Source organism: Stegodyphus dumicola, chromosome 2 (assembly GCF_044657685.1).
Source record: "Stegodyphus dumicola isolate Sdum_Otavi_A_Nest chromosome 2, ASM4465768v1".
Taxonomy (NCBI): domain Eukaryota; kingdom Metazoa; phylum Arthropoda; class Arachnida; order Araneae; family Eresidae; genus Stegodyphus; species Stegodyphus dumicola.
The window spans coordinates 21500572-21524189 of record NC_140769.1 but is presented as its reverse complement, the minus strand read 5'-3'; the positions used below and the strand labels follow the sequence as shown (position 1 = coordinate 21524189).

The 23618-nt window shown below is 34.0% G+C and overlaps 1 protein-coding gene across 2 annotated transcripts in view; it reads right to left on the bottom strand.

The window, feature by feature from the left end:
• Nucleotides 1-23321, bottom strand: part of LOC118189911 (sugar transporter SWEET1-like) — a 39116-nt gene extending 15795 nt beyond the window's left edge. Inside the window, exons 1-4 of one of the 2 annotated variants that reach the window (XM_035360624.2) lie at nucleotides 23144-23314; nucleotides 8800-8877; nucleotides 5268-5391; nucleotides 1642-1803 (exon numbers count right to left, since the gene is read on the bottom strand). In XM_035360624.2, the coding sequence (XP_035216515.1) occupies nucleotides 1642-1803; nucleotides 5268-5391; nucleotides 8800-8877; nucleotides 23144-23211 (432 nt within the window). In that variant the 5' untranslated portion in view covers nucleotides 23212-23314. Of the gene's footprint in view, nucleotides 1-1641; nucleotides 1804-5267; nucleotides 5392-8799; nucleotides 8878-23143 lie in introns of both variants that reach the window. The other variant, XM_035360625.2, reaches the window with a different exon arrangement.
• Nucleotides 23322-23618: the final 297 nt, after the last annotated feature.

The window sequence follows — 23618 nt, the reverse complement described above, 5'->3', positions numbered from 1 at the left end:
GTAAATGTATTTATTTACATTTGCCAGCCATCTTAAAAAACAACGTTTTCAACAAAAAATTAATCCATTATTTTTAACGATTTTTTTTTTTTTTTTTTTTTTTTTTTTTTTTTTTTAAGTTTCGAATACTTTACTATATGCGTAAAATACGTAAAAACAGCATTTTTCAAGATGTCTGACGACTGTAAAAACCGCGCCAACAATTGCGCCAATGTAAATCGCCAAAAATCCGTGCAACCGTCTACCAAAGTAGCACCTTCATTTTTCTGGACTCCTGAGTTCTGACCCTATCTCAATGTAGCTGCATAATCGTTTTTCGATCGTTGTGCATAGCATGGGAATGGCATAAGTGAAGATGAGGAAATTAAAGCAATAATTTAGTAGATGATGAGGCATATCTTGAAAGAGCAATTATTAAAAGTCCGAATGATGAGTAAAAACGTTGTAGAGCGAGACGAAGAAAAATTGAAATACACTTCCGGAGAGACAGTCCTTCAAAGTTGCGAGTCCGAGGCTGAATGCGGTAGCTGGGTCCAGAGTGGGAGAGATGAAAGTTTGATGATCTACAAGATGAGTCTTACTCGTTTAGGAAGCATAAAATGTAAACCCTACTGACGACGAGACAGCAAATTCTCGCTATGTCTGAAAAAAAAAAAAAAAAAAAAAAAAAAAAAACACGACTGCCGTCGAAGGTTATAATAACTTTTTTATTTTAACTAACTGAACAGAACATGCACTCAATCGAATCACCACTTGCGGCTAAGTAACTTAAATAGTATGCACAGTTAGAACGAATTAACTTTTAACTACAAGACTGACTTCTAGTTAAGTCTAAATCAGCTTTATTGGCTGCACACAGCAAAGCCACGTCTAGAATATTAATATAAATTAAAGTAAGTGGCTAGCAAAAAATATTCAGCAATAGAGCTACTTGCAGACACGCTGCATAAACTGAGAACAACCTCTTCTACTGCGAACATTTAAAATTCTGCTATTTAAGTACTGTTTCCGAACTCATTGAGATTTGTATGTACGTCATTAAATTTGTGTATCTGGCAGAAAATTGAAATCAGAAGAGAAAGGCAAGTTTCTTAAAATTAAAAAATAATTTATTAGTACAAAATAAGGTTTTACAATCTTAGTCTTTGTATTTTTTTTTTTATTTAATTTCCTAACAATGTTATTTTCTATGGATTTTGTTTTTATTGGCTTATCCTAGCCTTATGAATACTGCTCTTTTCCTCGGACTTCGTTCGATGAATTTTTTTTTTTATATATAAAATGTATATATTTCATATTCAGATTGTATTAACCGAATACTGTTTTAGTAAACTAACTTCAGTCAGTGAGAAAAAGATATGATATTCGAATACACATTCATTTCTTTCAACAGGTAAACTAGGTTTAAACATTTGAACAACTGAACTGCTAGCATCAGTTTAGTAAAAATATTTTTGATGTAAATTTGAACGCTTTCAAGAAATATTAAAATTCATTTATATTAAACATAGCCAGTGTATATCACTAAAATAAAAATAGATGTAGATAGCTTTTTTAATAAGCTGATATATAAATTTAATTTTTTCGATTAAATAATGTTATATAGATATATATGTATGTAATTTAAATTAGAATACTTACAACACTTGCTAATGGTGCGGCACATGTCAAGATGCTACTTATACATCCACAAAGCCCTAATATCTGAACTGCAGTTGAATGGTTTTCAGTTAGATGGAAGCAATATACATAGGTACAAAACAAAAAAATGCTAGCAGCTATTATCAGCTTCTTAGTATGCGACTGAAAAAAAAAAAATGTATATGGGAATTTAAAACATAGAAAAATCTGAAAGATTTCAGATTTTAAATTATTTCCAAAGGGGGCATTTTCTTAACATTTTGTCTGTTATCTTTATTTATTAAATATCACGTTCTTCGCATTTAAACCATAAAATTCAATTCAAGAGTAATGTCGCAAAATAGTTTTAAATTGAGCATATCTTTAGAATTTCCGATACGGAATCTCGCGCACTGGCGATGGAAATGTTTTTTTCTGTACAACGTTGCCATTGCTCGCTTTGAAATCCTTGAGTTTGCTAATCCAAAATTTGTTAAAGTTGGAAATACTCTTATATACGCCCTCGCTTGGCGACAAATTTCTCGCCAAATATTTTTAGCGAGAAACTCCACGGTGCCATATTACTATCTTTTTTTTTTTTTTTTTTTCTTCATTTCAGACTAAGCCTAAAATGTCTCCAAAAAACGCGGTTTTCGCACATGGCAAAAACCACGTTTTGAACATCCGAAACAAAACAATAAATTTAGATAGCAAAAACATAAAGTTTCTAACCAAAAATATTTGACAAGAAGCCATGTACACAGCGATATGTTTTAACTTCAAAAACATCTACGAATTGCACAATCTAGGCAGCGAAGGAATCTACGAACTACGCAAAATTAACATAACAACAATAAATTTCAAAGAATCCCATGTACACAGCATTGTGTTTAAACTTAAAAAAAAATCTACGAATTGCACAATCTAGGCATTGCGCACAAATCAACAAAATGAACTAAAATAAATTACAAACAATTCAAATAACAACAGAAATTCATAGTAAAAAACAAAAAACATAACATTCTATAAAATAAAACAATAAAATGAAATGCGCTTACTATAATACATACGTGAATAAAATTTCGCCAGTCACACAACGTCTGTAAACAAAAGTATGTCTTTCTGTGATTCAAAATTTCGAAAGTAACGATAAAAACTTCCTCCAAAGTTAACTTACTACACGAAAACCATGATCCAAATCTTAAACTCCGCTGGCAGCCACATACTTTACCAGCAACCATTTGACTGCTAACCCACACAAGTCTATCAGAAATACAATTCTTCGTCCAAGTTCTCATATCAGCTCCGCATTTCGGACACACCAATATCCGTTTTAAAAGTCCTGACTTCCACAGAAATTCCAAAAGTGCACTTCTATCCGCATAAACACGCCCGTGAACAAAAGACTTTTTAACAACTCGACTATTGTACCTTTTAATACTAAATTTACTTTGAACACAATCTAAAATAAGCGTCTGAAAACTTGCCACCACGTCTCTCATTGCAACATTCAAAACATGCACGACACGAACCAACGAGCAATTAAACAACTGCAGCAAAAGAGTTAAGTTTTAACGTCAAAAGGGTTGCCATACAAACAGCATCGTCCATCAAACCATCCCACAGCACAGAATCGAGCCAAAAACTAGCGCAGAACACATATCGCCACATTTGGTGATCTTAGGGCGCATATAAGAGTAGAGCCTTAAAGCTTTACTAAATATGAAATCTGTAATAGAACAAATTTCAAATTTGGTCTTCCGCATGCCCGTATTCGCAGTAGGATTACCACGTGCCCATATTCTCAGTAGAAAATTATTCAAAATTTAATGGCTCAATGTACCGTTGTTTTATCACAATGCAAGAAATATATATACATTTATGCAGATTTTTCATCATTTAATTTCGTCAAATATAATGAAGGACTCTAACATTTGGTGGCAACAGTTTGAAAAGTGAAACGGGCATTTATAGTGAACCAACGCCAAATCGCAAAACGAAAACAATAGTCCTCCTAGGACAAAGCCCCTTTGGACTTAAAAAAAAAAAAAAAATAAAAAAATAAAAAAATAAAAAAAAAAAAAAACCACCTCAGAAAATTACAAATATTATTTGATATATCATCTTACACATTCGTGTCAGTATATATGATATAACATCTTTCTTAAAACATAATAACTTTATGCATGTATATCAAATTTGTGTACTTTTCCGTTTTGCTGGCGCAAACGATAAAGTCGCCAATAATGGTACAACTGATGCCAAACGGATTATCTTCGCTGATAACCTTTTACGCCTCATTTTCAAAACTAGTCGCAGCCATTTATCATCAGATTGATTGTTTTAATACTGGCATAATCACATAGAAATTTTACCAGATAGTTAAATTTTATGCCTTAAGACCATTCGTGGTAATTAAGTCAATTAGAATGCAATTACTCCGCTCCCCCAAAGGTGAAAATATAGAAAAGGCAAAATCAAAAGTTAAATTCATTCATTCTAACGAGAATGCATTAGCGAAGTAAAGCACTGCGGTTTTACATAATTTCTGAGTAAATTTGAAATTAATGTAATAAAATTAATGAAATAATGTAATAAATTAATGAAATAAAGTACACTGTTTATGGAAAATTAGAAATTGTTCAAAAGGATATAGTAAACCAGTAGTTATTTTTTTTTTTTTTTTATTTATTTTTTTTTTTTTAAATGACATCTACAGTAAATGCATTTTTCGAAATTTCCCTAAACATACTAAAAAATGTTCTATTATTTTTCATTTGATTAAAGTGCTTGGTACTTTTCCGTTTCGCCAGCGCAAATCTCGCCAAGCAAACTTTATTGGCGACAACATAGATTATACGCATAAAAACTACTAACAGATGTTAGTTCTAAGAATTGTTATTTTGAAGGCGTAGGGCATTTTAATAGCGTTTAAAAATTTTTAAAAATCCAATAAATAAAGACAATAAATTTGTAAAAAAGCATTAACTTAAGAATTTATTAGCTTTCATAGTTCAACAAGCTGATTCGCCGTTTCACCTCACGTGACCCCAAGTGATCTCATCTCACGCAAACTATGCTACAAAAATATCAGTAATTATCTACATTAATTTCAAGTTAAATCTTAATTTGGAATACAAGTTTAAATGCAAGAAGTATTTAAATTCGTACGAATAGCTTACTCAGAAATTGCGTAAAACCGCAGTGCTTTACTTCGGTAGTGTATTCTCATTAGAACTGGTGAATTTAACCATTGACATTGCCTTTTCTATATTTTCGCCTTCGGGTGAGCGGTGTGATTGCATTATAATTGACTTAATTACCGCGAATGGGCTTAGGGCATAAAATTGTACTATCTGGTAAAAATTCTATGTAATTGTATGCCAGTATTGAAAGAGCCAATCAATCTGACAAGAAATGGCTGCGACTTGTTTTGAAAATGAGGCGTAAAAGGTTACCAGCGAGGATACTCCGTTTGGCACGTGCGCCGGCAACACGGAAACGTACCTTGTGCTTTTTGCAGTTGCAATCAAATTTTGATAATTTTTTATATCTGAACTATCTAAATTTGTGTTACTGTGCCAAAAAGTAATGAAATTGCTATTATTGTATGAGCAGATAGTAAATACTATAAAAATATCGCTTACCTTATACGGAGTATAAGTATAAAAGCAGATGAGGTAGCAGAATTGAAGAAATGCTGAGATTATATTTACCAATATTAACGTGAAATCATCAGATACAACACCGTATTCAAACCAGAGGCTGCAGCTAAAAATCAAAATAATTTGAATAATTTATTATTATATAACATATTTGTGTATTTTATTTGTTTTGTATTGGATTATGTACGTGTATGTATTTTGTTGTCGACACTGAAATCGCGTCGGGGTAATCGCCTGACTCTTTGAGAGTGGATGTAAATGTAACTGTATAGAAATTGTGCAGAAATATACTTTGTATAGAAAGTTTATAGTAGGAAAACTTTCCATGTGCCATCTCCAAGGAACACAAATTGAACTTAAAAACCAAGAATGAAAGAATTTTTTAGAATTTAAATTTCTATTATAAATTATTATGAATCATTGGTTTATTACTCTGCAGCTTTAGCGCAAGTTTTAGGCTTTTTAATTTACTTTTAATTACTTTATTTTGAACTTTGTATAGGAAGTATAAACTTTGTATAGAAATTGTTTTTTATTCTTTTTTTCCTTTTATTTTTATTATATTAATTTTGCTAAAAAAGTGGAACGAAACGTAAATTTAGTACTCCTTAATTTTTCAGGTTTTATTGTTTTAAATTATTATCTCTGGAAAAGTCGCTTTGAAGCATTAAAATATGAATAATTAATCTGCATATTCATTTAAATTTTTTTTAATCTTCAAAAAATTTGTTAAAACTTTTTCTAAAATTAAAAAAAAAAAAATCCTTTCAATTTGAATCTTACTTTGTTCTAAAGTTTTATAGTTTTTCTTTTTTAAATTCAATTTAAATTTTCCAGGATGGTATAATGTTCTTCTAATTTATAAATTTCAAGTTTTTAAGTTAAGCAGATTTATCGTTTGATTTTAAATTTGTTTTAGTCCCTTTTACAACTTCATTCTTTAACGTTAAACTGACATCTTTTTATATATATTTAAGAAATCTACTAGTATAGATGAATGATTTATTTACTTTCACCTTTTAATATGTTCATGCTTTCCTTTTTAGAATTATATTTTTTGTTTAAATGATGTACACTGTATCCATAAAAGATTATTTTTATTTTCACAAATGATAGTCGTAGACATAATCCAACAGTAAAGCTACGCCTGAATGATTTGATACGCGAGTACGTTTTATTTTGCACACAAATGTGTAAAACGGTTATTATATATACTACCCCATCTGATTTAACGACCCACAGGAGAATCATCAAGTTCTCCTAAACCCAACGTGACAGTTTAGATCCATGAGCACATTACTGTTTAAATATTCCAAGGCCCTGTGATCTGAAACAATCTGCATCCCAGCACCCAGGGCATCTAAATATCAAACTTTTTTAGGGCTTCGGGTATAAATAAGTCTCTTGTTCAACTGTTAACACTTTCATTTGGTTTACAGTGAGTTTCTTGCGCAAGCGGCATTTCTTTAGCACTGTCGACGTTTTAACACCTATAAGAACACATGTTCCTTATAACGCAAAGTTAAACATGCGATCAGTTTGACCGTGTATGCATTTTTAATGTTTTTTTTTTACCTATTTTACTATTTTAAAAACATGCTAAGGCAGTAAAAAATTAAAGAAAATTTAAATTAACAAGCAAAGATTATTAAACATGATTGATAATAAATGTAATACAGTGTGAAATTTTAACAAAAGCAGAAAACTTGATGCTACGAAACATTGACATATTATATACTGGTGTAATGTAAAGTTCATAAACTCCCTCAGTTTCTTTGCTTAACCAGTGTTGCCAAAATCAGAACGTAAAAATGCCTATTGGTCAAATTGACCGATGTGTATTTATAGGTGTTAATCAAGCACCTATGTCGGTTGCAGAGGCATCTGTATGAAGTTGAAATGGACCTTCTATATTTCTTATCAGTCCTTCTTTAAAAAGAATAGCTTTAATTATCTTAATGTGCAAAAGCAAATTGTTGCTGATCGGAAGGGAAAAAAGGTGTGTTTTCCCAAGGTTCTTTAATATACGAGGGCCATCCAGGAAGTAGATTACGTTTCCGTCTGTGTCCGCTAGGGGCGGGGCTAGCGCGGCCATCTTGGGGTCAGAGCGTTGCGCAGCTCAGTCTGCATCTAGCCGTGCTAGTGAGAAGTTCGTGCTGTGCTCCGTTCAGATACTGTGACGGTTTGAAATGTCTGCGTTAATTGAAAATCCCGCGAGCTGCGAGGTGCGCTCAGTAATAAGGTTTCTGACTGCAAAAAACTGTAAACCGATAGAAATCTATCGGCAGCTTCGTGAAGTGTATGGGGACAACATTATCACTGAAGGTGGAGTGCGTCAGTGGGTCATAAGATTTCAAAATGGCCGAACCAATGTTCACGACGAAGATCGAAGTGGGAGACCCAGCATAGTGACCGCCGAACTTCTCGAAAAAGTCGATGCTAAAGTCCGTGAAAATCGAAATTTCACAATAACGGAACTTTCTTTGAGTTTTCCACAAATTTCGCGAAGTTTGTTGCACGAAATCATCAGCGAAAAGCTTGGTTACCACAAGTTTTGTGCAAGATGGATTCCAAAAATCTTGACAGAGGACCACAAAAATCAGCGAATGGCTGCAGCGTTGAACTTTTTGGACGCTTACCATAAGGATGGTGACTCTTTACTCGATCGCATCGTTACTGGTGACGAAACATGGGTGAAACATGTGAACTGTGAAACGAAATTGCAATCAATGCAGTGGGGGCACACAAGTTCTCCCCAAAAACCCAAGAAATGCATGCAAACAATGTCGGCAAGGAAGATGATGGCGACTGTTTTTTGGGACAGAAAAGGTGTAATTTTGGTGGACTTCCTGGAAAGAGGCACTACAATAAACTCTCAAAGGTATTGCCAAACTCTCCAAAAACTCAGAAGAGCAATTCAAAACAAGCGCAGAGGAATGTTGAGCTCTAAGATCTTATTGATTCACGACAACGCCCGGCCCCACACGGCAAATGTCACTCGTAAAGTTCTTGAATCTTTTAAGTGGGAGTTGTTTCCTCATCCGCCGTACAGTCCCGACCTGGCACCGAGCGACTTCCACCTATTCCCAGCAATGAAGAAGTGGCTGGCTATGCAGCGTTTTGATGACGACGCACAGCTGCAAGAAGAGGTAACGAAGTGGTTGAAGGCGCAGGCGGCCGAATTTTTCGACGAAGGAATTTCCAAGCTCGTACATCGCTACGATAAATGCCTTAATTTGTATGGTGACTATGTAGAAAAGTAGTATTTGAGTGTGGCTTTCATCTGTATATAATAAAATTTGTTTCCTATACTTTGTTTATTTTTTTATTCCAAAACGTAATCTACTTTCTGGATAGCCCTCGTACTTCCCTTCCGAGAAGAAAAAGGATTAATTTACATCCAAGCGTGTGTAAGTGATATTATTGAAGCTTTATACTGCATTTTAATTTACATGTAATAATCTTTTAAATACTTCTTATTGCGAAGATTCTTATAGTTATTTTAAAGACTTACCATGTGGCACCAGCCAGAAAGGGTAACACTGAAGCATTTGAAGTGGTTTTTTTCTTAGTATATTCAAAGCAAACAGGTCTAAAATTAAAGGGAAAACGTCAGTTTTATTAAAACATTATTAACTAAATGCATGTACAGCTTGGTATAAAATTTCTGAAGTGCATAATATACACATATATTTTGAGAATTTGAATGATTAAAGGAAAAAAAAAAGCCAGCCACCTCCATCTTGAAGATAATTTTTGCGGCATTGAATTCTTTTTTTACCCCCCTAACATTTAAATTATTAACATTATTTTTAAAGTTATGACGAAAAGAATTATTGCTGAAAAATATAAATCTGTGGGCTGAGACTGCTCGCCAATTCTTTCATACTGAATTTTTGCCAACATAATTGGAGCATGTCGCGCGTCCTCGTTGTTTCGCCATACAAAACGGTATATTTAAAACATCTTCAAACTTTGGATTCTCAATTTTTTTAAAATCTACTTATCAAAAATACATAGCAGTAAAAAATTAGGTGATAATATTCTACAAATAATGCAGAAAAATTTATTAAATATAGAGCTTTTGATCGCCAATGACGAAATTTTTAGCAAAGTTTGGCAAAATTTTAAAATTTCCTAAAATCTCTGAAATCAGCTTTCCTTAATGACATCAACATTGTCATTTGGAACATCACTAATTTATCCTTCTAAAAATCCGAATGGTCATCCTATTACAGTATTATAACTCACTGTGGTCAAAAGTAGTTACGCTGTAGACTTAACTTAGAGAACTTAAGGAAGACTGGCTCGTGCCCACTTTACCCATAGGAAAAAGCATGAAAATGACCATGCCACCAGCTCTTTCACATGGAATGGAACTTAAACTACCAGTGTTTAGCGCTCGGCCGCTGGTGAGCACCTGGTTTCTTTGTTATGAACCATTTTAAATACACGCTGCGTTTCTTTCGTGTTTGGTACTATACAAATTGTACTAGGGCTTTTCTTTTGGTTACTTAATATCCAAGACAAATGTTGCTTCCGAAGAAACGAAATTCGCAGTTCATCTATCGATGAACTTACTGAATGCGTTTAAATTTGCTGTGACGCACCTCTCATAAAACGCATGAGAAACCAAAGTAGTTAATCAGTTGGCGAGTTAATTGCCCGTTTTTTAAGTACTTTTTGTTCGAAAGCGCCAGAGACTTTTCTTTTTCGCCAAGATGCGAAAATATTTTCTTCTAGCCTTAACTTATTATTCTGAAATGGCACTCGTCTTGATTCGTCACCTGCACATCCGAACGCAGTGACTCTGCTCATGAAATTCTTAATACTCTACTTCACCAAGTTAGGGAATATCATACTACGATGGCAATACTTCCCAACTTGCTGGAAAACTGCCAAGATTGTCCCTCTGCTAAAGCCCAACAAGCCTGCGACTGCTCCTGAGAGTTACCGACCAATCAGTTTGCTAAGCTCAATTAGCAAAATCGTGGAAGCAGTTATTCTCCATAGAATAAACATCTTCCTGGATGAGCAGAAGATCCTCATACCCTATCAGTTTGGGTTCAGGCGGAAGCACTCGACAACGCATCAACTCTACAGAGTTGTTAATAAGCAGTGGGATGCAACAACATCGTGTCACTAGTGGACTTTTCTTAGATGTCGCCAAGTATGGCTGGATGTCCTCATATACAAATTACACAACCTGGGACTCCCAGGCTACATCACAAACATAATTAAATCCTACCTAACCGGTAGACACTCTGTCGTTCATGTTTCTGGTTCATTATCCACAAACCGGCCTATACGGACTGGTGTTCCACAGGGATCCCTTCTGGGCCCTACCCTATTCAATATTTACGTGAACGACATCCCCACTACACACAACACAACACTAGCCATGTATGCAGACGACACAGCGATCCTTACGCAAAGTGCATTTGTTAGTTCAGCAATACAACAGCTACAACACCACATCCACTCGCTAGAGACTTGACTGACCAAATGGAAAGTCAAAGTGAATGTCGACAAGACACATGCCATACTGTTTACTACTAAGAAGAATTTCCCGACTCACCTGCAAATGTATGGTGTGGACATTCCCTGGGTCAAGCAGGTTCCCTTATCTTGGGGTGATCCTCAGTAAACCTCTTACATGGAACTCACACGTTACACATATTCTCAGGAAATTTCGAGCTAGTAAAGCTTCACTCTTCCCCTTAATTGCTCGAAACAGTGTTCTATTTATTGATAATAAGTTGCTCATTTACAAAACCATGTTGCGTCCAATTCTTAGTTATGCATGACTCGTCTGGGCATACTCGTGCAAAAGTTTGAGAAGGCAGTTACTATTGCCCAAAACGGGGTATTGCGTATGATATGTAATGCCCCCTGGTACATACGGAATAGCCAAATTCGTAAAGAGTTAAGAATAGAGGATCTTTGTGATTTTTATTGCCGCCTATCTAGGGCATTTTATGATAAACAGGAACTTCTGGACAATCCTGTGGTTGTTAGCTATTGTTATGATACTAGGGACCCCAATTTCAGTAAACGCCCAAGGGCGATCCTAAATGTTAGTAATATGTAATTTTGTATATGTGTTATGCAAATTGTTGCTCAGATTCTTTATTGTATATTGTTCTATTTTCCTCCTGATTGCATTTTGTTTTTAATAGTGGCACTAAGGCGTCGCACTTCGTATTTTGTTTCTCTTGTGTGTACATATATTCTTCTGTGAAATAGTTGTTAAAAAATAGTTAATTATGTATGGATTAGTAATTAGGTACTTAAGGAAAAAATATGTATTTATCTATTAGCAATTATGAATTTAAACTCTTACTCATTTAATTATTTAGCACATTCAGTTACATTTCTCATAATTCGAAACTTTTATCATGTTATTCGATGAGGGGTAGGGCTATGGCGCACATGCACCCTGGTGGTTAAGCACCGCAGTTCAATTGCTCATGAAATTCTTGAAAGAATCCTGTTTCCCTTGTCAAGTAACTCGCAGTTTGAATATGGGGAGACACGCTAAAATTTTGTTTTCCTTGTTGAAGGGAGGATAGAACTAATCATGTTAGAACGTTTGCATTCTTAAAAAATCAGTCTATTTATTTCTTAAAGATTTTGAAATATTAAACGAGAAATCTAATAAATTTCTTTTAATTTATAGTAAACTGCGGTTCTTTCTTTTTGCTAGCATTTCCTAAAATACTTTTTTATCCTATTCTGTCATTCTATCGCTTTTCAGCGGGTTGGATGAATTAAACAAAGAATGAAAGGAAAGCGATTCAGCCGGCAAGCTATTACACATTGTAAATAAGTAACATTCTGTAAATGTTTTTTTTATTATTATTTATTTATTTATTTATTTATTTATTTTCAACATAAATACACTGCAGTAAAAATTACTTTAAAGAAAGAAGTTGTATATTCAATTCAGGCAATTTAAAAACTGTAAATAAGATTTTTCGAGACTTTAAATGTTCTCATGGAGCTTATTGCCCATAGAAAAATGCTTTAATTTTCTGTAAAGCTTTGCAGCTCTCAGTAAGCTCGGCCCCATGTGCCGTATTTTCTTCATCTTCTTCCTCCATATTCCTCTTCGATCGAAACTAAAAATTAATCCAGAAACTCTTGAAAACTGATAGGAATAAACAAATGGAAACAGTGTACATTTATGAAGTGGGGGGCACCTCATCTGAAGATGTAAAATATATTCACTATTTCATTAACCTGGAAATTGATCTGACGGTTCCTTGCGGAGCCCTTCGCTCCTACGACATTCGATCACCAAAATCCGCTTCTGATCAAAGCTAACAGAGATAAATGAGTTGCAATTTACCATGAAATAACATTCGCAAGAGACGTAGCCAGGGCGCTTTGACCATGAGTGGAATATTACTGTTTTTGCAGATTTACTGCCTATTATTATCCGTACAAGGCTCGAAATTTTTGGAACTTTTTCTAATGTTTTAATGTCAGTTGCTTATGCTTTACTAGCCAAGATGCACTGGCTGTCGAAAGCTGTGTTCATGTAAAGCCCTATGGGCATATCATGTGTAAATATTTATACGGGTTCCCACAATGGGAAAAGGAAAAAGTTAAAGTAAAAGGGGAGCAATACTTCCATTAAGAGATCTACGATCAGAATCGCGCCATTAAATGTCCCCTGGAGAGGAGGCTGCCATCAAATTGCAATGAATTAAACACAAAAAATAAATAAAAATAAAAAAGAAAGGAAAGAACGAAAATTTGCCAATAGTCAAACACAACAAAAAATATACATATTAATAAAATATAAAAAAAAGATGAAAATACATATACACAAGTATCAAATATATACAACTAGCATAAGCAAGCAAAATAATGAAACGAAGAAGTCTACTAAGAACATATAGTGAATTTGAGTTTCAGAAAGCAGCGCCTCCTTTTACTCTGTATCACGTGAAGAACATCAGTAAAACAAAACAAACAAACAAACAAACAAAAAAACGAAAGTAAAAGTCAGGTGGCCGCCATCAGTCGAAGAAAAAGGTGACTTTCTGGTCAAAGGTCCAAATCAGTTAAAAATGTTAAGGATGGAGAATGTCAGATGGATATTTGTGTTCTCTGGGAAATGAAGAACATCTAAGAGAGTTGATGCAGTTGTTAGGATGAGTGTGAACTGAATAGAAGAAATTTCTCGAAAGTTTTTTAATATAATCTTGAACTGTATCTACTTTGAGATCACGGTGGATATAAGAATTTGGAATGAACCATGGCGTGTTGATAATCTCTCTGAGTGCTTTATTTTGAAGAACTTAAATGTGTTGATGGTGAGTTTTGGCAGCGTGGCCCCAGACAGGACTAGCATAGAGTAATGCTGGTCGAAGTATAGATTTATATAAGAGGAGTTTATTAAAAGCGGACATATGACTTCCTCTGACAAGAAGCGGGCGTATAGTTGCAAGCGTGATATTAATTTTTTTCACAGTTTCCCTGAGATGTTTCTGAAAAGTCAATTTTTTATCAAGAATGAGACCTAGATATTTAACTTCGTCAACCCAGTCAAATTTTTTATCAAGAATGAGACCTAGATATTTAACTTCGTCAACCCAGTCAATTTTTTATCAAGAATGAGACCTAGATATTTAACTTCGTCAACCCAGTCAATTTCTTTATCAAACAGAAGAGGTCTAGGTGGAGCGAAGTTTGTTTGACCTTTGCGAAAAATTATTGCTTTTGATTTTTCGGTATTAACTGCAATCCTCTAAAGAGTGAGCCAAATTTCTAGATGATTGAGGTAATGTTGAAGAATGAGCTGGACAACAGTAACAGTGGAAGCTTGCGTCAAAATGAAGAAGTCTAGGTTACAAAGTTATGATCTTTCATTCTGTGCGCAGTGAAAGAACGAATGTGATAATGCGCCAGATCAATGAATTCGCTTTGTTACTGCATAGTCCTTTCTTGAAGAAATTTTCATTGAGTTGACGCAAATATTTCTGTCTCCACGTTTTTGTCTTAAGATCGTCCTCGAGTTTATATTTCTAATACAGAAATAGGCACTGGCGATCATTCTTAATAGTCTGTTCTGCACCACTTTCAACTTGTTAGTATCTGCATTTGAGGCTGATGCCCATGCTGGAGAGAGATAACTCATAGTGGGCATGCTGGGTATAATGGGTATTGCAATAGAGAGTTGCCTCTTTCTGTTAAGATTTAGACTTTTTTTTTTTTTTTTTTTTCTCTAACGTACATAACAGTTGCACTTAATCTTTGTTAGCTACGTAGTTAATATACGTATTCTAGGTCGGCCGCTGATTAAAAAAGACCCGCAGATAGTTGACTTTATCTACTGCTGGCAGTTGTGGTCCAAAGAGATACAAAGGCTGAATAAGAAACATTCTGAATTCTTTTACGTCTGATCAACAGAAACTTCGATCTGGATGCGTTGATAAAAATTCTCTATTTGGCACAGCAGTCTTCAATATTTAACACAAAGTCCTGAATGGGTTGAATAGGCCTGGAAGCTACCGCAGTATCATCCGCGTAGCATACCACGATCATATTGTTACTGAGGTTGTTGCTAGGCAAGTCAGCAGTATAAAACAGATAAAGCGCAACGAATCTTAGATAATATCCTTGCGGAACTCCAGCTTTGACATATTTGTAGGCTTCTAACGCTAAATTAGGTGGGTCGCTTTTATACAGACTCGCTAATCTCGGAAAAAACGTTTTTTTCCGTTAGCCCCGTGCAAGTAATAAATTGCTAAATATTGCATGTTTTTTAAGTTAATATTTCTTACATTTATGAAAACATTCATTTTAAATGAAATGAGTTATTCATTTTATGAAAATGAGTTGTTCTAATTCAGAAGACAAACAACAAAAATCAGCGTTATATTTACAAAATTTTCACAGAGCTAGTTTCGATGGTTTTACCGAACCACCATCCTCAGCTGCAAAACCGCAAATGAACAAGATAGGAAAAAATGATTAGATAAGATAAGAAAGCCTGGACAAGAATAAGCAAGTGGCGCCATCTGCTGGTGAAACCAGAACTAAAACATAATTTCTTTAAAGGCCGAAGGCAAATTTGGATTGGAATTAGGATCGTTAACTAGAACAGAAAGATTTTTATGAATGTGAAATGCCTCTAGAAAATACAGTTCTCCAATGGAAGATGTTTTTTGAATAATTTTGGCAGCAGAAAAATTGAAAGTGTGATTTTCGGACCAACAATGTTGCGCAACAGAAGACTTCTGTGTTTCCTTTTTTCTAACATATGCCTCATGTTCCTTGACGCGAAATTTTAAGGCTCTCTTAGTTTGGCCAATGTAAATTAAACCACACTGGCAAGGAATCCTATAAATACCACAGGAATTCATATTCGGAATGGGGTCCTTAAGTATAGAACTCGGAATTTTATTGATGGGAGAATAAACAACCCGAAAGTTAAATTTCTGCAAAAAGTTGTTCTGTTTTCGGAATTTTTTGTAATGCTGGTTTGTTGCATCATCGCCAAAATGAAAGATCTGCTGGTGAAATTTGCTGCCGGCTTTCTTCACTCTCGAACTTGTTTTTTGTTTACGGAGAAATGCAAAGCAGCCATACTGTTGCTAGAATTTGCAGCAAACGCGATCATGTGTAATTTGAAATTTTACGTATAAGAATCTCTCTTCCCGCTCATCTTTTAGATAAAATACAAAATGTCTCAGAAAATATGACTAGCACAGATACCACAAAATAAACAAATAGAACAAATTTGCTAGCTTCAGATAAGGTTATCAGTTAAACAAAATCAAATGGCAACGATGATAGTTAAACAACGATGATAGTTATCAAATGGCAAATGGCAACAATCAAAAATCAAATGGCAACGATGATACTTAAAACTATCATCGTTGTCATTTGGCGTTTTACTTGACAGCTGTTTGGTTGGAAAATATTCCACTCGTTTATTTTCACCATGGCGACATTTTGAACGTTACAAGGTTTTATTATTATTTCAATTTACATATGGGTTTTGAATTTTGGGTAAAATTTTGATTAAAAAAAACATCTCGATTGAAAGAAAGCACACGGATCGGCTTATATTCGGAAATGTAACGGTATTGTCTAAAATAAAGGTAGCGTAAGTAAGTGTGTACTTTGTTTCTTTTTTTCTCCAGATGATCCATTGAAACTATTAACACAATAAAACACTATTTCGAGAAACAACAAAGATAGGAATAATTAATATTATTTACATAGAACTTCGGCGATGATACGAGCACTAGCACGGCTAGATGCAGACTGAGCTGCGCAACGCTCTGACCCCAAGATGGCCGCGCTAGCCCCGCCCCTAGCGGACACAGACGGAAACGTAATCTACTTCCTGGATGGCCCTCGTATATGTGGGAACGCTAGATCGAATTCTGTTGTCTCTTTGAAGACAGCTTGTTCTCTTTGAACCCAATAGTTCCACTGAATCTTGGTTTAAAAATGTGACTGCGTTATTCAGTATCATCAATAATTAAAATTCTTCAAGTAAAAAAATCAAATTTGGTTTTTTTTTTTTTTTTTTTTTCCCTTGAATATTAGCTGTTTAATTTAATGGTCTTTAATCTGCTTACAGTGGGATTCATAGCTTGCGAATTTAATATTTTTCAAAATAAATTATTGAGAACAACCTTGACTTACGTCACGCATATTCGTAAACAGCTGGAGAATTTCCTTCGACATCGCTGTCTTAAAATAGCCGCTTATCTTATCACAAGTTTTTCTATTTAACATTCCTTTTTTTATTTCGCATTTTTTTAAAGCAACTTAGAATATTTATTTTTATCTTGAAAACTTCGATTTTGCAGAAATTTATCAACTGATGCAATGCTGTTGCTGCTTTTATATCTTTTATTATTTAATTTTAGTGAGAAATCTTATTTCGTTGTTAATCCTTTTTAAATTTGAAAATGAAAATGCCATTTTAAATTCTTAATGCCAAATTTGTTCCTATTTGGCTGTTATACTAAATTCATAGTAAACAAAATATTTTACATGAAAGTATTTATATTTTTATCTTCTTTTCTGTGAAGTGACAATGATCGTAATTTAAAATTAGGCAACAAAATGTGATGCAGAGAATCAAATCAAGTGATCTATATGAGGAAATTATTGTTAATATTTTCTTCTCCCTTGCAATATTTGGATATTTGTTCGTTAAGCATTGGTTGAAAATAGCCGAATTCCTCGGTTGTTTAGCCATCTTATAAAAATGTGAATTTCATGCATGTATGAGTGATTTCTCTGAACTAGCCGATTAAAATTTCAAGAAATTTTGGCGAATCATGTAAATATTGCAACCGCATAATTTTAAAATCGATAATATAACTTCTGTTATATCAGAAGTTTAGCCCCAGTTCTCTTTGATACTGACATATAATTTTCCATCTAACGATATATAATTTGTTTATAACTCATACTTGTAAATAACTATATATATTAAAAGCAACCTTTATTAAGTATACAAAAGTTAAACAGAATTATTAAATTAAATAAATTTAATACAAGTATAATACGGCAAGATAAAATACAGTCACGTAAAGAAAAATATGTCTTAGCGGCCAAACGGTCACTGTGAAATGTCGACGGCGAATGGATTTCTTTCCTCTTGAGCGTGTGATTTACTAAACTGAATTTTTGTCATATGTGTGCAGCAAAACTAAAAGTTCTAACTGAATTCATCTTCTGAAAATTGATTTTCTATGTATATCGTTTGTAAACATGCATGACTTTATTTAGTTAGCATGAGTGCAAAGATTTTATTACCGAGATCATGCTCAGTCGTGAAATATGTAACTGCATTGTTAAAAACATTTTGAACGTTAAAAAGAAAAACTGAACTACAACAGTAACAGATTTTTATTAAATAAATAGTCGTTTTGAGCTGTATTATGATTTCGAGTAGATAAAATAAAAATAGGCTGGCGTAACATCAGCAGCAGTAATAAAGTAAATAAAAATGTACCTGCTAAATATTGTTTATATAACATCGTTTGGAAAATATTTTCACTTCTTCCTCAGATAAGCTCGTCGACAGAAATAAACTAAATATTTAGTAAAGTTTGAATAATGCATAGAAACATTTTTCGATGAATATCGCTTACTAGTGAGATCATACTTTTTTCTCAGATAATTCGCATCGAAAACTTATTGAAATTGTCTCCTCTAAATATTTAGAAATATCATATCTTAAATAGCGTCGAAATAACATTTTATATAGAACGATCACGAAAATAGACTTATGCTTAAATATTCGATCGGTAAAAACACAGCTTTGTAAACAGGAACGCGAACGGACTTTGTGGCAAGACAAATAAGTGTACTTTAACGATGTTATAAGTGTCGATAATACATAGGAATCGTGTGTAGTATCTGCAGATGCTAGGGGAACAAAATACTAGCTAGCAGATATTGCCCCTTTTTTTTACCTTTAAAAACAAGATGAGCTTTTTTGGTCATTATGACCTTAAGAATTCATAGAATGACAGAGACTAATTTTAAACTTATAATTCGAAAATAGTTATAGGAATTTATTAATTTTTTTTAGCATAACAGTACATTTTTTTACTTAAATTTAAAAGCTGAAATAAAAATCTCAAAAAATGGCTGAAATATAAAATTTTACTTTTATGTTAGAGAACATGTTTGCCAGAAGCAGATAGTGCGAGTTATTATCATTCGAGGCACTGATGTTCCGAATGATAAAGCTTTCTTGTTGGGTATTACATACCCTGCCGGTATATGATCCTGCGGTTGCCTCTTCTAAAAAGCGACCCAGAGCTATCTTACAACCTGATTATGTTCAACTACCTTTTAAACGGCGTCGGTATTCGAATACAGACGCCCAAGTGGATGCTTAACTCTCGTTCCTAAACCCCAACCCTCCCGCGTTAACAATGCGTAAGGGCATTGATCGGAGGAACCCTGTTCTTTAAAAGTCTTTTAAGAAGAGTCTTCTAACGTTTCTTTAACAAGGGACAACTTATCTCCGCAGCCGCACGCGACTGCACTTAATTTCTCAATAGCTTCTTAAAAGCTTCTTTTCCACCCGCTAAACGGGTTGCTTTCGACCCCCTAAGGGAACCTTTTAACGTCGCACTAAATAGCGACCAATAATTTTTTTCTCCTTCTTCAGTGTATCACACTGAACTGCTACTAGAACCCGCCCAACGGGTTTCGTCCCCAGCCCTTTTTGCCCAACTCTCCGGATTGCTTGTCCTAAGGATTTTATTTTGCTGTTGATATCACGAATCAAGGAAATGTATTGCACCTTTTTATTCTTTTCAAAACTTTTTGAATGTTGACTCCTCTCTCAAAATTTATTCCTGGCACTTTTTAGACACGAAATTTAATTTAAAAACTTTCTAAGAGTTTTCCCTTTTCCTCATGCGGAAGGCATTATCTGAAAAGCTTTTATTTTTATAATTAGGCTTCAAAATTTTCCCTTATTAGATGAACCCCTCTTTTGATGTAATTATTTTATCTCTGATGATGAGAAGTTAAAGGCCTAGCCTAGCGCACTCCGTAAATTAACTTCCTTGATCCTTGATCCTTTCTTGTTGACCTCTGGTATCACCTGAATCATCCTTTGTTGATTACTTCCTTTTTGCTAAAAGCCTTGTGGATAGGTTAGGCAACCTATGACACTTTGGAAGAGTCGTTGAGAGGCCTCGTATTTCTAAACAAGCTTGTGTTGATCATGTGCCGATACTTGTAAGCAGGGCCGGCGCTGGACTTTTTGCCTTTTGAGTAACGCGTTAGACTTTCGCGTTACAAACACCGCGAAACCAAAATTCTGCCCCCCCCCCGGATTTTTTCCTACGTTATAACAGTTTTGCCGCCCGTTCCGAGTGCACCGGTTGCACATGCTCTTGCGCCGGCCCTGCTTGCGAGGTACGTATTGTCACGGATGAAAACGCTTTCCTTTGAAACCTGAAACCTTAAATACACGTATGTTTAATAAACTTATTGTATTATCTCATTTGCGATCCATTACCTTTTATTCTTCCTATACCTAATAAGCACATTCAGGCTACGTCTTCGGTCAAATTCTCCTGCCTAAAAATAGTATGCTTTTGTATGCCTGATCTACCCTTTAAAGTTTGTTTATGAACTTTTAGACCACCTTGAGCATATTCACTAAAATTCGGTGCAAAATTGATAGAAAATTTTTTATTTTATCTTGGCACACTTTTTTTTTCTTTCTTTCTTTCTTTCTTTTTTTTTTTTTTTTTTTTTTTTTGTTGTCAGTTTGGGCCAAGAAGTTTCAAATTTAAACAAACATGGCCGCCATGGTAATCAAAAAGTAGGCTTAGCCGCACTTAAAAAAACTTTTCTATTGCTCATAATTCCACAATTATTGCATGCAAGTTAACTAAAGGCATAAAAATCTTAACCAGAACAACATAATGCAATCATTTTTAAAACAAAAAAATGCACAATTTACAAACATATAAGAATAAAGAAGCTGAGCTCACTGAGCCGTGTAACAGAGTAGATATGTACATATATTTATATACTTTTGGTGCAGCCGATTGCAACCAAAATACGAGGTGCACATCTACATGTTATAGCAGTCCTACATACAAAATTTCAACGTTCTGACGCTACTCGTTTCTGAGTTATACGTACGTAAGCACAGACGCCATGAAAAATTCTCTTCAGTATTCATTTTAAATCAGTTTCATATTTTTTTTGGGGGAAAAGAGTCCTTTATTATGTTCTTATATGCAGATGTCACGCAAAAACGTCATTAAACATTCGACAGCCGTTAAAATGGATATTTCCGTCGAAATATGATTACCCGAATTTTTTTTGCGATTACAATACTTCCTTTTTACTTCGTACAAGGAAGTAAAGAGGTATTAATAAACATGTATTAAATTCAATTAACAATGAGGAGCTAAAATTCTGAGAGCTAATTTTTTAAAAACTACTAGTGCGATTTTTACAAAAGTTAGCAGTTTGGCATAATTTGAGCCGTAGAATTGAAATATGGAAAAAAATGGCATGCCATTTGAGAAAAAGTCCTGTTTTGTGTCAAAATACCTATATTAGAACAATGCGTGAATAAGTTATCCTGTATAATGCAATACCTGTGTATAACTAATTTCCTGTGAACAATCTAACCCGTATCGTGCTTATAACCCCCTATTGCGTATAATGTTCCTATGTATCATTAATTTCCCCGTATATAATGTAATGTGTACCCAGTGTATAATGATAATATAATGCGTATCCTGTGTCTAATGCGAATCCTGTGCAAAATAACCCTTTTATAATGTACAAATATAGGGTTTACTAGAAAAGAATTTTAATGTAATAAGTTGATATGAAGTTAATGTAATGTTAGGATAAGGTATTAATTTGATATGTAGTATATAATGCAATGTGTAAATCATGTATCGTAATATATAATGTAAGATAAAGGTGGACGTGGTGCTGTACTGATTAACCCAAATGGTAAAGGGACAGTGCCCACGTCCTCCGTCGCTTATCGCTTATATATAAATCTAATACATATCCTAGGTCGCGCTTTCCAGAAATGAAAAACGCAAGTTGAATTTCATCAATCGGCCCAGTGGGAACGGGCGATTTAGAAGTGTCCCATTTCTCTTTTCGCAGTGTACGTTTTGCGAATTAACTAATTATGCAACATAATTAACTAATCATGCAACTAAATGACAGAATGTATATTCTAATAAAGATATATTACAAAACTAAGAATTAAGAAGCAGTGTGTAATTTTGAATAATAAGAAGAGAATTTTTAAATAGACTCTCTTTAAATAAAAAGTTAAACACAAATTAAACAAATAAAAATTTCCATTGTATTTTAAATAGATAATTACCTGATACATAATGTAAGGGTTAATAATATCTTTTGCTAGTTATAATAACGCTGTAAATATTCATAAAAATTATCAGTAGGATATATTACAAATGCATTTATTGCTTTTAAATCAAAGTCTGTGAAACCATACAGATTTATTAAACCAGAAAGATTAGCTTAAAATCTGATGTTTTACCGAATGGCAGAAATCTAAGAAATATGGGAGAGACCTCCTAGAAGGTAAATCTGAAGGCGTTTTCATTTCGCCTAATAGCAATACAACTGTATGAATTATACGTAACGAATGTAACGATCGAAAAATTTCGGAAAGAATCCACTATAATTTTTTGACAAAAAATTCTCCCCAAATTTTAATGCTCAATGCGAAAATTAAAATTCGAACTTACATTAGATGTACAAAGTATTTTTTTTTTTTTTTTTTTTTTTTTTAATAGGAAAAAGTTAAAGGCAAATACAAACTGAATCCTTTCAGCGCAAAAAATGTGCGACATCCTTTCTTTGTGATTAAACGACAGAAGTAATACAAAACGCAATTTGTGAAAGCATTTCCAAATAAATCAACACGTTTTATAATGACTTAAATGGGCAGGTCACATGTTACAGGCTTCAGAACGTAGTTTACAGTCAGTTTACTAATTAACACATGAAAAGATGCGTTAACGCGTTTTATGCGTCTCAGATAAAACAGTTTCTGAAAAATAAAATTAACAAACATTTGAAATGGCCGAATGTTCTCAAATTTACTAGCTCGCCTTTAGTTTTCTGGCAGCAGAAAAGATTTTTTTCAGGATGTATTATACTATCACCGTGTTTTTCCCCCAATGGCTCATTGCCAAACGCGCCAAAGTTACTTAACCTTCATTCAAGCAGCTATCATATCAATTTTTTTTATGTATAAAGTTCCTGGCCAAACGAAGAAATTCGCAATAAATTCTTATAATACATATTGTATAGAATATAATGCATAGTTTACTTACAGTCCTGCAAAATTGCTGGCAATTGTACAGATGAGAGCAGTATTGCCCACGATAAGAAGAAGATCCATTTTGCAGACGAAACGCAGTCCAAATATAACGAACAAAATTATTTGATCAGATTACCCATATCTCTTGACGCGAGTCCACAAACAGCTGGAAGAGCGTTGTTCTGTTTTTCATTTTAACTATCTCTGAAGTCGCAGCGCTCGAAACGTACCCTTCTTTGATTGCGTAAGTTACATAAAATAACAAGATAAATACAAGTTTTTCTCGCGCTTCCTGAACGAACATTCCGATAAAGTCTTTCGTAAACCGAAATGGCATGAAGGCAAAAATTTGTGCGTCCTTTTTCACAGAATATCAAATTTATTCTGTTGTATAAAATAAATAGCTATAATTAACTTTAATTTATCATGGTAGAATTTAGAATTTTCTGAAAAAAAAATAGCTTTTTAAATACTAAATTCGTAACAAT